Source organism: Myxine glutinosa, chromosome 3, assembly GCF_964187855.1.
Source record: "Myxine glutinosa chromosome 3, kmMyxGlut1.1, whole genome shotgun sequence".
NCBI classification, from domain to species: domain Eukaryota; kingdom Metazoa; phylum Chordata; class Myxini; order Myxiniformes; family Myxinidae; genus Myxine; species Myxine glutinosa.
In genome coordinates, this window is record NC_136263.1 from 47975165 (window position 1) to 47992101 (window position 16937).

The 16937-nt window shown below is 42.7% G+C and overlaps 1 protein-coding gene across 9 annotated transcripts in view; it reads left to right on the top strand.

Annotated features, from left to right (window-relative positions):
• The window catches only part of LOC137423607 (SH3 domain-containing kinase-binding protein 1), a 245006-nt gene extending 231583 nt beyond the window's left edge, over nt 1-13423 (top strand). For all 9 annotated transcript variants that reach the window (XM_068110944.2, XM_068110946.2, XM_068110945.2 and 6 more), the window contains 7 exons: nt 1247-1321; nt 1648-1813; nt 2012-2091; nt 2210-2328; nt 2820-3166; nt 3326-3389; nt 11017-13423. In XM_068110944.2, coding sequence (XP_067967045.2) covers nt 1247-1321; nt 1648-1813; nt 2012-2091; nt 2210-2328; nt 2820-3166; nt 3326-3389; nt 11017-11058 — 893 coding nt within the window. In that variant the 3' untranslated portion in view covers nt 11059-13423. The remainder of the gene's footprint in view (nt 1-1246; nt 1322-1647; nt 1814-2011; nt 2092-2209; nt 2329-2819; nt 3167-3325; nt 3390-11016) is intronic.
• Nucleotides 13424-16937: the final 3514 nt, after the last annotated feature.

Here is a 16937-nt window from a genome sequence, read left to right on the forward strand (position 1 = left end):
TGGGTGTATCTCGGCATAAGGACGAACGCTATTGAAAATTGGGTCGCCACGTCAAAATCCAAGATGGCCGCCACCATATATATGTCTGAACCTTGTGAGTGACATATCTTGAAAAATAAGCGAAGTACCTTCTGGTGTGTGGGTGTATCTAGGCATAAGGAAGAACACTATTGAAAATTGGGTCGCCACGTCAAAATCCAAGATGGCCGCCTCCATGTATGTCTGAACCTTGTGAGCGAAATATCATATCATAGCATGTTTTCTGCGTGTTCCACTTTGTCAACTCACATCACTTCCCCGACGGGGGACCTAGGCGTAACGCTTGTTCCTTTTGGCTGACTTCCTTTCATCTTATTATTTGGCAGGATTCTTCTCATTGCTTTCTTTTTCTCTTAAGCAGCCTCATCATTTCTTCCTTTGTCTTTTCCTCTACAGCAACCTCTGTCATTCCTTCCTCTTAGGCAACCTCTGTCATTACTTCCTCTTCTGGGGATTCTTTGTCATTCCTTCCTCTTCGGTGGCCTCCATCATCTTCCACCTCTTCGATGTCCTCCATCATCTTCCACCTCTTCGGTGGCCTCCTCCTCACCATCTTCCTCTTTGGTGGCCTCCCCCTCATCATCTTCCCCCTCTTCGTTAGCCTCCTACTCATCTTCCCCCTCTTTTGTGGCCTTCATAATCATCTTCCCCCTCTTCAGTGCCTTCTCATCATCTTCCACCTCTTCAGTGGCCCGATTTTCTTATGTTCCTCCTCATTTGCAACATCCTCCTCTTTCCCTCCTCTTTTGTGGCTGCCGCCTCCTCCTCTCTTCCCCTTCTTTTGCGGCCTCCTCCTCCCTTCCCCTCTTTTGCGGCCTCCTCCTCCCTTCCCCCTCTTTTGCGGCCTCCTCCTCCCTTCCCCCTCTTTTGCTGCCTCCTCCTCTCTTCCCCCTCTTTGGCGGCCGCCTCCTCTCTTCCCCCTCTTTTGCGGCCCCTGCCTCTCTTCACCCTCTCTTGCAGCCTCGTCCTTATCTCTTTTCCCTCTTCGGCGATCTGGTCATCACTTCCCCTTCTCCGGTGGCCTCCGTTTTATTACATCTTGCTTTTTATCTTCTGCGGCCTCCTAATTGATTTTGCTTTCTCATGGATGAGCACTCTAGATTTTGCAACTCACATAGCCCTTTTTTATCTCGATTTTTCATTCCCTTGCTTTTCCACTTCTCCATTCTCCTTCCCTTTTTTGTTTTGAAACCATGAACAAAACCAGCACCTAAAGTTGATTTGCCTGCAACAGACAAGAAAGAGCAGAAGACAACAACCGATACTTCCACAAAGGCTGAAGGTGAATTGGAATGGCCTGTTGTGCTACTCGTCTTCTTTGAGAGCTCTCGTATCCAATTTCCATTATGTTTGAGAGCACAGTCTTACATTTTGCTTTTACAAACTTCACAAAATGCATAGCAAACTTTTTTTCTCTCAGTTTTCTCCCTCTTACATCTTCATGTCTAATCCAAGGACAACGATGATGATTTTGCCCAAAATTGTACAATTCCCTGACGATGTATTTGGACACAAATGGGTATTTGTAGAAGAGTTTATAAAATGCAATTTCAATGCCTAATATATTTGTAATTAATTCTGTAATCCTTTCTTTATTGTCGCTGCTAGTGCCGGAGGAGAAGCCCCGTGAGGCGATTGTAAGACACCCTGAACTGCCAAGCAAACCTTGTGCTCCTGCGATCCCACCGAAGCCCACAGCGAGCAGAGGTGGTTCTCTGTCTCGAGGGAGTGCTACGTCTTCAAACAAACGTGGAGACAGACCTTCACCTGGACGGTAACGATGTGCTTTCTGCCATCCGTACTTGCATCGCTCGTGCATACTTGCATGCTTCCCCTGCTACGATTTTTGCATGGTCTTTCTGGCTTTGTTCCCTGAAGACTTTGTCAAATTGTTGTATGATGCTCCATGCACCTTTCTCATTGAAATTATCCTCATTTCCATACATATTGTCTTTGGTTTACTGTACTGCAGAACGAATGATGTTCGACCTGACCACATCAGCTTGGGAGGGTCCAAGGCTGAAGATGGTGATATAACAGAGAAGACCTCTGGTGCAGATAAAGTTTAATTTGTTGTATGTTTCATTGATGCTCCAAGCTCCCTTGTGGTTTTTTGTGTGTGATATTTAGTCTTGTTTCTTGTTTTGCTGCATTTTTCTTCTTGCTGTAGACATGCCAGTTGGGTTTGAGACTGTAGTGTCATCTCCAGAGAAGCTGAATCATCCCACCACACAGCGACCTCGGCACCCAGGACGTCGTCCACCCAGCCAGTTCCCAGGAAATGTAATGGTAAGTGTGATTGCTTCACCAACTCGGCTCTAAGTCTAAGGGGTACCAAGTGTTGCTGTTTGTTAGCATTGGCCCCTTGCTGTTCATATGCGTTTTGTGTTTAGTCCACATTTTCTTTGCAATAGAAACAACCTGCGAAGCCATGTTCGCCACCACTTGGGGCCGAAGTCTTGTTCACTTAATTCTTTCACCGGGTTTTGGTAATTTCACTTAACTCTTTAAGGACCAGGTTTTGATACTTAAGCATAGTCTCTTTGTATTTGCATTTTTCTTAACTTAACCGGAGCCGGCACCTCGACTCCACATGAAAGTTTCCCAACCGGTTCAAACACGTTCGCAAATGAAGTTCATATTCATGTGGTTTAAGTATATCTTTTCCTCCTGCAAAGTTGTACCTGATTGTTGACATTTTGATTTTCCTTCCTCTGCCACCCCACCCCTTCCTCCCCCAATATTTTTAATAAACATATATTTGACGTAACATGTTTCAGTGGGAAGCTGGCGAACCATCCCCAACAGATTCCTCATCTCCACAACCTGAAACGCCAAACAGCGAACCTCCAGAGAGTTCGGTGATGAACACGCCTTTGAATGACAACGTGGATGGGAGTGAAAACCGGACCCGCAACTCTCGCATCATAAGCGACCAGCGACGCAGCCTGAAAAGCCCTCCTGGGATGCTCGGCGGAGCAGTGCCAGTATTCCCAATGGGATCCCATTCAAAACCTGAGGTTTTGAAGAAGATTGGGGTCGAAGGTGGTTCAGTGGGACTGGACGAAATCCGGGTTCAACTCCAAGAACTTAAGGAGCACCTTGACACGTTGAAGTCGCAGCACAGGTAAGCAAAAGGCCCACCAAAGGGAGCTGAATTTTGACTTTGGAACATTCATGATGAATCTCTTACTTCCTCTCAGCCATTTGATGGTTTGCACCAAATTTGATTTCTGATCGCCCAAAGCAATTTGTTGCTTAATTTCTTGTTGGGTGACTCTTCTAGGCGGGACATAGCGTTGCTCACAAATGAACTGGAGGAAGAAAAGAAATGCAGGGCGTCGTTGCAGGTAAAGCTGCACACATTCCGCACCACTCTAAGAAATACGTTCATGTGGGTTTTATTCAAAGTACCTACAAATATCTGTGCACAGAAGGTGCAGCGAGTTCCAAATGGGGTATTAACCCTCTCCCTTCCTTCCCCCTTTTTTGCATGCATCAGCTTTTACACCATTTAAAGATCATAGTGATCACATGGCAAATTGTTTTATTTCTGGAATTATGATCATAAATGGTTTCAGAATGAGATGTGACCATTCGGAGTTCCTGTTTTCACCATGTAGTCTTTGTTCCAAATAAATAATTAATAAATGATTGACATTCACAAGTTTTTGTATTGTCCATCCATCCGTTTGCGCATGATGATTTTGTTACCGTGATAACTTGTAAACCGCTGAAGGTTTTTTTTTTTTACCAAACTTGATACAATGGTGTAATTGGAGGCAAAGATGAACTGATTTGATTTTGAGGTCAACGGTCAAGTATTGTGACCTTAATCTGAAAGTAGCAGATTTTCGTTACGGCAATCATTTGTGAACCACTAAAGAGATTTTTCTACTTATCTATCAGAAGCATCTGATGTTGTCTCTTCTACTTATCTTTCTCTCTCTCATTTTTTGTATGACCCTTGATTGAGATTATAAGTAACACTGGGTTGACATCTAATGTGGACGGAGGCATATCCATCGATGCATTTTCTAGTTATTTTCAAAAATTGTTCTGCAAAGAAATCTTGAGGACTATTGACGTTTTTTAATTTCCATTTTGTTGCTTGCGAGGTATGATATGCATATCCAATAGCTAAACTAGTCAAAGTTGTATTCAGGTGGGATATTGCCTCTTTATAGTCATAATTGCCATGGTTTGCTGTATCCTAGAAAGTCATTATCCAAAGACTTGTATCCCTTTCCTCAATGTTGTCCTCATAATGCCTCTCATTTTTACTTGCAAAATCGAAATTTTTTCAAGTATATTGATTGGTCTTGTGCGTTATTCTGTCTTTGTCTGTTTGTCTGTCTGTCAATCGACTACAGGTCGCAATTTCAAACTGACCTTTACGAAACTTCACCAGATGGTAGAGTTGGTCATAAGGAAGAAGCCTATTGATTTTGAGGTCATCTTGAGGTCGAATTTCTAAAATTGTCATTTTTTCATCTGATTGATTTGAAAATTAAATAGCAATTACATAGTGCATCACGAAATTGGGAAATCAACGATTTTGAGGTCAAAATATCAAAGGTCAACTCGAGGTCAAACTTCTAAAATCATCAATTTTCATCTGAAAAATCGTCACGTTTCATCCGATGAACTTGAAAATTAAACAGCAATTACATACTGCATCACTGAATTGGGAAAGCAACTATTATGAGGTCAAAATATCAAATTGAGGTCGAACTTCTAAAATCGTCAATTTTCATCTGATCAATCAATTTTCATCCGATTAACCTGAACATTAAAGAGCAATTGCATTGTACATCACGGAATTGGAAAACCTACTATTTTTGGGGTCAAAAGGTAAAGGTCAAACTTCTAAAATCGTCATTTTTCATCTGAAAAATCATCACTTTTCATGCGATTGACCCGAGCTTTAAAATCGTCAATTTTAGTCTTGATGAAATGGACACGTTTTTTTTTGTGTTTTTTTGTATACTGAATCGAGGCTCGTGAAAGAGCTAACATTTATTTCACAAACAAATCAACCAGACAAACAAAATATATAAAAAGAGGGAGCAGAAGACAAGATGGGGAGAGAAGGGGAAGCACACAAACACAACATTTGAGAGCAGCGAGATGTGTGGGAGGAAGAGCAGCAGACATTTTCAGGGAAGTTGGTCATAACCAAGTCCAGAAGAGAAGATGCTCCGTTGACTGAGATCCGGGTCGGGAAATTGACAGATTGTGTCAGTCCCAGTGAGTCGCAGAAGTCCTTTGCTGAAGAGCCATGGCTGGTGAGAGAGGTACCCACACCCAGCCAACTGGCATGGTGACAATTGCAATCACCACATATGAGGAAGAGAGAGTTGGGATGGGTAGATAGAAGTTGGTCCATATTATCAGACAGCGAGATGTCGATGGAGTCATCACTGTTTGGTGGACGGTACAACACACATATGAACAAAAGGTGGGAGCAAAGGGGAAGCCATAGCCAAAGGTATTCCTGGGGGTGAGGTGGAGAGAGGGCAGTGCAGGGCGAGTGAGGAAGAGTTTTTTATAAAGATAGCAACCCCACCTCCAGGACGAGGCTCAGGTCTATCATACCGGAGGAGGGAGTAACCTGGGAGAGATACCAAGGAATCAGACATCATGAAGGAGGAAAGTTTATGTTAAGCAGATCACGTCTGGTTTGTCAGAAGCAACCTGTATGGAGAGATCAGTCAAGTTTGAGCGAAGGCCCTGGATGTTTGAGGTCCATACCGTTAATGAAGAGGAATAGTCCAGTCAAACTGCAGAAACACCCACCACAAATTGCAACAGAAATGAAACCTGGTGTATTTTGTTGCTTGAAGGTATCTTAATGACATACTAAAAGTATAAGAAACTATTTGAAGTGGAACATTTTTTTTTTTAGGGTTCAACATATGACCCGTCCAGTAGCCTTGACCGCTATATAAAAAATTCACAAAATTACATAACTCCTCAACCATTCATCAGAAATGGACAAATCTGGTGTCTTTACCCATGTTTTCAGGGTCAATCTTTCAAATGAAAACACCATTTAGGCCGTAACGTGGCCCTAAGTACCCATATATGGTTTCAAGCTTCATTCTTATATACAGAATACATGAAAACAACCGCCGAGTTAACATAGCATATAGTCAAACATTATATGAGGAACATCATGTATATGGTCAACATGTTTGGCAAGTTACATTTAACTGTCACTGTCCTCATTATCATCTAGGTTATCATTTGACATGTTTTGGCAAATGCCTCTGCATCCCGAACAAGCCGATGAACATTCCAGTCCCTGTCGGCGGCACCCACAGCGTAGTGTACCACAGCCTGACGTGCAGGTGCAACTGACCAATCTCAGCAATGACTGAGGGGCAGGATCCAAGTCTGAGGTCACGGGTGTCAAGCGCCCATCCAAAACCTTCCATCCCCACTCTTCAGCATCCAATGTGTTACCCTTCCATTGTTGGATCTGATGGAACACTCGGAGGCTGTGATACTTTGTTGCCGCAGCTGTTGGTGGCAACATGTTGGGGTGGATGGCTTTTTTGCATGTAGTGACCAGCTCCTGAAACCGTAGATATCTCATGGCATTAAGGTGGTCATTCTCCTTCCCTTTGTATAAAGTGACCATGGCCTTCTCTCCAGCTTTGATGACCTGATCCTTTGATGACTGTCTATTTCCGAATAGTTCAGCCTGTTCACAGAATTCTGTGTTGTCATTGACCAGTTTCAAAGCAACTGCTTTTCCAACCCCGAATATCCTCGATGTCGTGTCACACCCCAGGAAAGCATGCACAAAAAGAATATTCTCACAGATGTTCTGCCCTAGTGTGTCCCTGATGACATTGACCCCCATACATTTGACACCTGCTCCTTTCTTTGGTTCGGGTCGAAAGTACTTGTGCTTGTTTCTGCCAGCAAGATGAATTAGCAGAACAAGCAGGTCAGTGTCATCACCCACTAGTACTGCTTCGCATGTTTCTGAGATGTCCACTGCTGTTTGGACAATAAGTAAGTCAGCGTCCCCTGCAGCAAATGCTATTTCACAGCCACACCTGACTAGACTTTCCCCCAAAAGGTCAAGGAACCGTACCTTGTTTTCTTGATTTGAGAGGAACTCATTCTTTTTTAACTGCAACTTCATGGATGGATTGAACCTCACTTTCTGCCCTTCAAACCCCCCTCGGCGCTGATGTGTGCTGTCCTTTGTTGAAGGCCCTGCCTTATACCCGTCAAATATGACCACTGCCTGACCATAGTGTTTTGTCACATATTTGCTATAATCCTCCAATATCTTGCCATATGTGTCACCCACTTGCCAAGCAATACGATGCAGGAGAGCCCCTCCATCAAGAACATACTTGAAATTCTGACTTGGTGGTGGTTGTGATGGTACAACAGTCCAGATGGCTTTAGCAAGTTGCGCTTTCACGGCTTCTAAGAGTCTGTCCTTCCCTTCAAACAATGCAGGGGGGTAGTTACAGAGTTCATAGGTCAGGGCATTCGCAAGATCATTAGCTTGAGATCCGGTGATGATTAGCCTTTGGAATAGGAGTAGAGGGTCTATTTGGACCACGTCATTACCTATCTTGACTGCTGCCTTAGAATCAAACGTTACAGCTTGGTTCTTTCTCTTGAAAGAATACTGAAGCACAGTTTTTCCATCCATTTCATTTAGAATGGCCTCTCCGATCTGTTTTGCACAATCAACATTAACCTTTGGTCCAGCTGTGATGCCACTAACTACGTTCCGAAGTGAGAGCTTTGCCTCAAATGGGGACCTCCATTCAATGAATGACATGAGCTTTTCTGAATCCGCAGTGTCCCTTGTTTGCCTAGATCTTGATTGGTCCTTGTGTTGTTCACTTGTCTCATATGTGACTGACGTCAGCTGCTGCATGGCAATGTTCACTTCTGCGCAAGCAGGTCTTGACAGACACCAAACGAGTCGTTGGATTTCTGTCATGCCCCTCCCTCTCGTAAGACCACCACACGTCTTAAGGCTTCTCATTAGTACCTGCTCAATAACGAGGTCCAGGGACAACCCTCCCCAAAAACGATCACTCCTCCTGACAACGTGTAGTCCCTGGGTGAACTGCCTGTGAACATCGGGATGTGTGGTTGCCAACTGCGTCATCTTCTGCAGGTACAAGTGTAAGGACTTTGTGTAGAGGTTATGACCAGATGCTGCAAGGTATGGTAACATGGCTTGCAATGTCCCTAAGTGGAGAGACCAATCGCCTGTTCGTTCAGATCTGATAAATGTCATCATGATATTAACCATTTCCATATACTGCAGCCACAGTTTGGCAGTGATGTATTTTGCCTCCAGTAGACTTTTTGTGCTTGCTTCAAGTTTCCTTTGCAGAGAGTTCAGCTCTGAAGATGATTTCACTTCCTCCACTGTGGTTTTACCAGAAACGAGATCATCGTAGAGGTTTCCTATTGCTTCAAGTTCCTCAGAATTGATGTCTTGGGGTGATATGGACAGCTTTGTTTGGAAAATATCACACAGCAAAAGTGTATGAAGCACAGAATCGATAAGAAAGTGACCGTGACCGCCAAATTTGCCCAAAATATATGCCAGCGCGAATTAGAGGGGGTGGCTCAACTTACCTCCGGCTCAACTATCCCCACTCTCCCCTAGTTACCCAATATAATACTTTAAACACGTCCATATTATTAATAGACCATTAAATTATGCGTTATGGTGTTGTTTTTATTGTTTTATCTTGAAAATTGACAAAGTTATGCCTATCTGAAAATTCTGCTATTTCGGCGTTTTAGAATGAAAATGGGTTAAAAACAGATAATTTTAATTATCAAAATTCACCATTTTCCACCGCAAATATGTCATTATACTTTTGATACGTTATCAAGTAGACCTTACTTAGACAAATAGAAGAGGTTTCATTTCTGTTGCAATTTGTGGTGGGTTTTGTCAAATTTTATTTAGATTGACTGGACTAGAAGGGGGAGCATCGGATACAGAACAGGGGGGGGGGGGAGGGGTAGGGTAAGATGTGGAAGAGGAGGAAGAGGTAGGGAGAGCTGTTAAAGGTGTGTCAGAGATTTCAGAATAGCTTGGAGAAAGGGAAGAATGGGGCGGACAAAAGGTTTGATGGTGATTGGGTGAGGCACAGTGTGGTGTTATTTGAGGAGGGGGAAGAGCGAGGCAGAAGGTTGGGGAGATGAAGGTGAAAGTTGGAAGGGGGAAGAAGCGGGGAGGACGCTTTGAGGAGGAGGGGTGAGAGGGGAGGGGAGGGGAGGAGCGAGGGAGAGTCTCGGAGGGGAGGAGTGTGGGGGGAGTTTAGGAGGGAAGGGGCAAGGGGGTAGATTTGGAGGGGAGGGGTGATGGGGAAGTTTTGGAGGGGAGGGGTGATGGGGAAGTTTTGGAGGGGTGGGGTGATGGGGAAGTTTTGGAGGGGAGGGGTGATGGGGAAGATTTGGAGGGGAGGGGCAAGGGGGAAGATTTGAAAGGGATGGGTGATGGGGTAGATTTGGAGGGGAGGGGTGATGGGGAAGTTTTGGAGGGGAGGGGTGATGGGGAAGTTTTGGAGGGGAGGGATGATGGGGAAGTTTTGGAGGGGAGGGGTGATGGGGAAGTTTTGTAGGGAAGGGGTGATGGGGAAGATTTGGAGGGGAGGGGCAAGGGGGAAGATTTGAAAGGGATGGGTGATGGGGAAGATTTGGAGGGGAGGGGCAAGGGGGAATATTTGAAAGAGATGGGTGATGTGGAAGATTTGGAGGGGAGGGGCAAGGGGGTAGATTTGGAGGGGAGGGGTGATAGGGAAGTTTTGGAGGGGAGGGGTGATGGGGAAGTTTTGGAGGGGAGGGGTGATGGGGAAGTTTTGGAGGGGAGGGGTGATGGGGAAGTTTTGGAGGGGAAGGGCAAGGGGGTAGATTTGGAGGGGAGGGGTGATGGGGAAGTTTTGGAGGGAAGGGGTGATGGGGAAGATTTGGAGGGGAGGGGTGAGATTGGATTTTGAAAAGGGTACGATTAATGGGAAATGAACATTTATTGCAAAATGAGTTTATTGAGACCTTCGAGTCAAAAATACGTTTGAGGATGCTGAAGGAGGGGTGGAGTGCAGGAGAGTTTCGGGAATGTAGAAAAAAGGAACTGTAAGAGATGGAATATTTTTTTGGAATGAATAGATTTGGTGAGCAAGTCGAAAGCATCCTTTTATAGAAGAAGAAGAAAAAGGTGTTATAATATACGACAGAATACAGTTCTTCAGGGGAAAGGTTAAACATTTTTAACCGTGATCATGAACAACGTGATCGAAGAACGAATGAACAAATAAGAACAACGAATAAACGAATAAGAACAGAGAGGGAAATGTTTTTTGTTTTTTGTTTGTTTTTTTTAGTTGAGATTTTAAACAAGGAAGTATGGGGTGAAAGACTGGGACAAAAACAGAGAACGAAAGTAATTGCAGCACAATCGACGAACCGCTGAGAGAAAAACAAAGCCTCAAGGTCGGACACGGTAGCCTGCTCGGCCTCAGAATACGCGACACTAATTAACCGACGATTTTGTATACATGTATGAAAAATTAACACCGAGAATCTTACTAAAGACACACTATAGGTACACACACCGAAAGATAGATACAGTTTCGACAAAAACACAATTGTGAAAAATTACTTAACTTCGAAAGCGTGAGCGCATGGACAGCTTCGAAAAAACCAATATACACTTTGATGTATCCATGGCAACTTTTTATTTTGGGGAAGGGTGGATTTTTCAAGTTTCGTGCTTTGCGTGACATCTTCTTGTTTTTGTGTTGTTCCCCTGTATTTTCTGGTTTTACTTGCAAAAAAATTTTGATTACATGCTTATGGTAAATATTATGGTACATGGTATATATATGTATGTGTATATGGTATATGGTATATGTATTACATATACATGTGTATGTGTATATTTTGAGTGCTGCTATGATCTGTTTTTTGCAGGTTGAGGTGCAGAAGTTGAAGAAGCAGCTGCAGGGGAAGTAAAAACGGTTCTTCTATCCCCCCATTGTTACTTCTGTCGTGCCAGCTTATTCGGGCCATGACTCTGCAGTGTTGTCAAACCGCTCCTTTGTACATACATTAAACTCTCCTTCATGCTCTTTTTTATTTTTTGTTGTATGCTTGCTTATCGAACTTTCTTTCTCTTCCTCACAGCACATTCTAGATTGCCATATGTATATAAATACCATGTTTTTCCCCCATTTTTCCAATTTGGGGGGTGGGGGGAGGGGGAAATGATTTATATATTATATAAATGTATAAAAATAGAGCGTTGGTGGGCTGGTGTATCTCTTTGTTGACGCATGCGTTCCCACCTATGTACATACCACTTCCTCTTCATTCTGCAAACCATAGCAGCCTTGACTCACTCTCCCCACTGCTCTTCTCACTCCCTTACATTCCTTTACCCTCATTTTCCCTCCACCTCCTGCTGCTACTCTGCACCTTTGGTTTGCACTGAAGCTTATTCTAAAGTACAGAAGAATTGGGCTCTTCTGGTTGAGGTAGGCTTGGTTTCTTTGTGGGAGGCATTTAAAAAGGGACAACATATCGTCAGGATGCCTGATTGTGGGGAAGAGTCTTTGTGAGAGCAGCATGGCTGTCTGGGTATGCGGTGTGGCTGGTTGCTTTGTGGGAGAGGGTGTGGCTGGGGTTCTTGAATGGGATGAGATTTAAATCTATTTCCAGCTGCTTTTATTCAGAAAATGCTTGGTACAGTGTATTCGTTTTTTTTTGTTTTTTTTAAGTACTTTTATTATTTCATTTCCAGCTTGTTCTTTATGAAGTTGTTGATGGAGGGAGTTAATGGTGGGTTTATTATGGTGCATTTACCCTGATTGCAGGTGTAAACCATTTACCCTGCCCTCGATCTTGAATGCATGGCTCGGCCCAAAAATTAAGCCTCGTTGTCCTCCGTCCTCCAGAATTCCCTCCCCTCGAGACTCCCCCTTAAGGGGAAAACCGCCAGTCTTCTCGCACCATTTTTGACACCTTACCTTGTTACCTTGGCAGCATTTGTAAAAGCCAGTGTAGTGTAAAGGCCTCTAGATTACTGTTTTCAACTTTGCTGCTGCCATACTCGCCAATATATTTCTCGCCCAATGAACCTGTCCAGAAGTGTTACACAAGACGCAAGAACCAACCTTGATCACTTGGCCTTTTCTCTCACCGTTAACTTTTGATAAGTTGTTAAACATGGCCAGTGCCTTTCCCAAGTATTTCTTTTTGTATCGTTCATTTACTGAACAAGGCTTTTCAGATTAACGAGGCAGCAAATGCTTGTTTCTCAATGCTAGCTTTTGTTTCTCATAGGACCATGCTCTGGGAGGTTGCATGAGAGATACTGGTGCAACATTGCTGCTTATTCCTGCTCCCCCTCCCATTTCCTAATCTTTTTTTGTTATCTATTTTGTTTTTTGTTGTATCTACCAAGCTTTACAATTCTGTTTTAATCCCAGCCTCTTCTGAGTTCGTAATAGTCAATGGGCAATTAATTAAATGCATCTATTTTACCTTTAATTTAAAAAATATTTCATCAGATAATTGTGATTTAACCAGCTCTGTGGGGTTGACGAAATTGGTTTTGTTTGATTCCAACAATTTGAAAATGGTAGATACCTCCTTCCAATTGGTATTGTGACCTCGTGTCGAGTGTTTCTTTTCTTTGAACAGGAATTGAGGCAAATTTCTGCCGAGCGCTTCGTTTATAACTGTTATGTTCATTTGACGGCCCAATGCAAGACAATCGTGCTGTTTTGCAATAAATTACCGATCATCGTGTGAATAATGTCAGTTTTGTGATAGGCCTACCCTGTAACTACCTTCGTAAAATTGCATTTCTCGTTCAATTCCAAATCCTTCCTGGAACAATTGTAACTTTTATTCTTGCAGGGAAAATCAAGTCTTAAGCTTTCCTGGGAATGTGAAAGAGTACATTCCACATCAGTTACTTTTTTCTTTTCTTTTTCTATTGTTATTCAGATAAATGTGTAGAAGTTTGCAGCTGTTTTGTTGAATTACATTTAAAAAATGACTACTTCTGATGTCCACCCTTCATATTACTTCGATCAGTCGATCATAACCCACAAAATCATGTTTGGGGGGGGGGGGCGGGGGGCTGGAATGATCGAATTTGATTTTTGTCCATTTCCCATGTCTTTTTGACAAGTTGCTCTTTCTGTTTGTGCAATTTGTTGATCTCCTGTTGCTTACAGACATTAATGGTTCATGATCACCCTTTCTGCAGGACCTCCTTCTGAGCTCATGACAAACCTTTTGCCTTTCCTTTGGATGTGGGTGATGATTTTCAAACTTCTATTTTTCAAAGAAATAAAATGTAATCTATGTACGCCCTCATGTGTGTGCCCAATTTTTATAAAGTGTTTATACCTTCTGGTAATGGATAATGACCTCATTCTTTCTTGGTTGTAATGATCATATGGAACTACCCAGACACTGACACCATCACAAAAATAAATAAATATATAACTTGTATGTATTTGACTTCCTCTGCAAAGCGGGAATCCTGCATTTGTGGTCGATGTTGATATTTGTTGAAGCATCTCTTGCCGATCTAAACATCGGGGCAATATCCCTGGCGCTCACCTGCTGGAATAAACAGTATACTGCACCAACTAAGGGTATTTTAAACCAATTTCAATGGTTGCTAGAAGACAGCGCAGCATGTAGAATCATATTAACATAATCAAAAGATTTTAAACAAACAAAAAAAATACCTATTTTAGGGGGCAACCCCACCTCCCCTAACCCCATATACCTCCTAAGACCCCAACTTTTCTAATGCCTTGAACCATCATGGGTGATTAAGGTTGTGGTGAAGTTTCATCGAAATGGCAAATACCTATTTTTGGGGGTAACACCCCCCTTCCTCATGGACCCTAAAGGGGCAGATATTTTTAATGCCGTGAACATACTTTGGTACATCACGGGTGATGAAAGTTGTGGTGAAGTTTCATCGAAATCGTGTGTGTAGTTTCTGAGAAGAAAGCAAATGCATATTTTGGGAGGCAACCCCCCATAGACCCCCAATGGGGCAGATTTTCTTAGTGCCGTGAACAATCTTCGGTTGATGAATGTTGTGGTCAAGTTTCATCGAAATAGTGTGTGTTGTTTCAGAGGAAAAAGCAAATTCCTATTTTGGGGGATCAAACCTGGATCCACTTTGACCCCAGGAAACCCCCTTGGACCCTGATTATTATTATTATTATTATTTATTTATTTATTTTTTTTAAATTAAGGCCGTGAACAAACTTTAGTCACAACATAACAAATATAATTTGTGCCAAATTTGGTCACAATCCCATCAGCGGTTTCAGAGAAGAAGTTTCAAGTGTTTACGGACGGACGGACGGACAACGCGCGATCGCATAAGCTCCCCTGTACTTCGTTCCAGGTAAGCTAATAATAATCAAAGTACAACTGTTGGGAGTGTCTTTCTCTTCACATGTGTTTATATTTGTTTGCAGCAGTATAAAAGCGAAGAGCATCGAATTGCACATTTCAATCAGAAATGGTTTTTGCTATATGCCAGTCTGGCAAAACCATGGTACTACTTTATCTATTGGCAATATCTTGGGTGGTGTTTTGGAAAAATAAAATCCCATCATGTATCCTTTTCATATCCATCGTATCATCATAGAGTCCTCGGTGGACTTCACTCAAATAAACCACTGTCCACTCGCTTGGAACTCGAGGGGATTTTTTATTTCTATTTTTTTAAAAGGCCACACTCGTCCAATAATTGGCAAAATTTAATCGATTCTTCCTTGCCACACACAACCTGTCCACCAGGTTTCATCCAAATCCGTCCATAATTTTTGGAGAAATCATGCTACAGTGCCTTCAGAAAGAGTTCACACCTCTTGACTTTTTCATATTTGGTTGTTGCACCAAGAATTTAAAATGGATAAATTTAGAATTTTTTTTGTCACTGATTTACCTATAAATAGGTGACCAAGGACCCAATGGCCTCTCTGACATTTCCTTGGCTGAAATGGGAGAACCTGCCGGAAGGACAGTCTCTGCATCACTACACAAATCTAGGCTTTATGGGAGAGTGACCAGATGGATGCCACTCCTGAGAAATGGCACATGACAGCATGCCTGGAATTTGCAAAAATGCACGTGAAAGACTTTGAGAGCATGAGGCAAAAGACTGTGGTGTGATGAGACGAAATGGCCTGAATGCAAAGCGGGACACCACGTGCACTTTGGGGATTAGTAGTAGGGATTGTTGTGTGATGGCAATACTGTTAGCTACTCTCTAAACCAACATCATCGCTATCTTCTTTAGGACCTTTTTTAGACTGTAGTTTGTCATCCCTACATTACCTTTTTAATTTAACATAATTTTTTTTATTCACTTGTTTCTGTAATTTTTTACAATGTGGAATAACACAATGGTATATGGTACTCAGAGGATACCCAACCTTGGAGCAAAAGTGCTTAGATATCTTAGTCAGCAATGTCAAACACTGCACATGTTCCTGTATTGTCTTACGTAACCCTGACTGTATCTTGCAGCTCTGTCTTATTGCTCGTTTCTCAAATAGTAATGTCTTCATCCAACCTCAGGCCACACAAGGACCTGTACTTAGAAATGCCCAAAATAACTGGTGTGGTTTCCCTCTAACCAATAGGGTGGGGACAGAGGGGAGGGGCAGAGCCTCTCGAGATATTAATGCACGGCCAGACACGTGAAAGACACTCGTGGGTTTTACTGTTTTGTTCACTTGGTGTCAATAAACTTATTATACACTCGAAATGCAAATGTCCTCGATAAACGACTATGAGAGGACGAAAAGATACTCCAACCTTTGTTTTGTATCAGTGGGTGGGGCCGACATTTTTATCCGCGTCATCCCGGCGTTAATACGTACAGTCGACAGTGCCAACGCACTCTCTGATAATAATAGTTTTGTAAAATTAACTTCAATGAAGAACTTTACAAGACAAGATATAAGTATTTATCTGTTCAGTATCCAAATCCTGGTTCTGGGAAATCAGAAGACCTCGGTAATACTTCAGTAGATTCTCGCCAGACAAAAATACAGTCACTATAAAGTATAAATCATCAGAAAGACGTTAGGCAAACACTGTACACGTGACACGCCTTATCTGCGCATGCGCATAGCAAGGTTCAGGGTTGATCGATTAAGCGTGGGGAAGGGCGTGGCCTTGCCAAACTACGATGGCGTCGGTTGAGTACGAGAGAACACACCCTCAGAGAGTATCTGTAAATATTTAACTGGAGAAACAAATTCTAACAAAGGATTCTGCACCAAGTGAAACTCCAGTCATTGACATTGAGAGAGGCCCAGCTGAGAAATACACACGTCTGAATAATTATCATATTTGAGTAGATGATGTTCTACTACTGATTTACAAATGTTGTAGCACAAACTTTACAGACGTGTTCACCAGTGGCGCACTGAGGGTGTCTGCCATAATTTTTTATTAAAAAAAACAAAACAATTGTTCCCCCTCCACCCCCTACTTCCACCTCCCTCTCCCAAATCCCCAACCCCAGTAGCCATAGGTAATACTATTAGGGCATAGACATAAGGAAACTAGGATCTTTATATTTAAATATCAATTAATTGACCATTGACCACTCCAGGTGATGCAGTATGCCAAAACAAAGATGAAAGGAACACTTAAAGTTAATGTCGGTTCAAATATTTATTAAACTAGGGGGCCCGTTGGTCCATTGGACCAAATTTTAATTGGGGACTTTTGGGTGATCTGGGTCTTTTGGGTCATCGGGGACTTTTGGGGCATGTGGGTCTTTTCAGTCATCAAGGACTTTTGGGTGATTTTGGTCATCGGGGACTTTTAGGTGA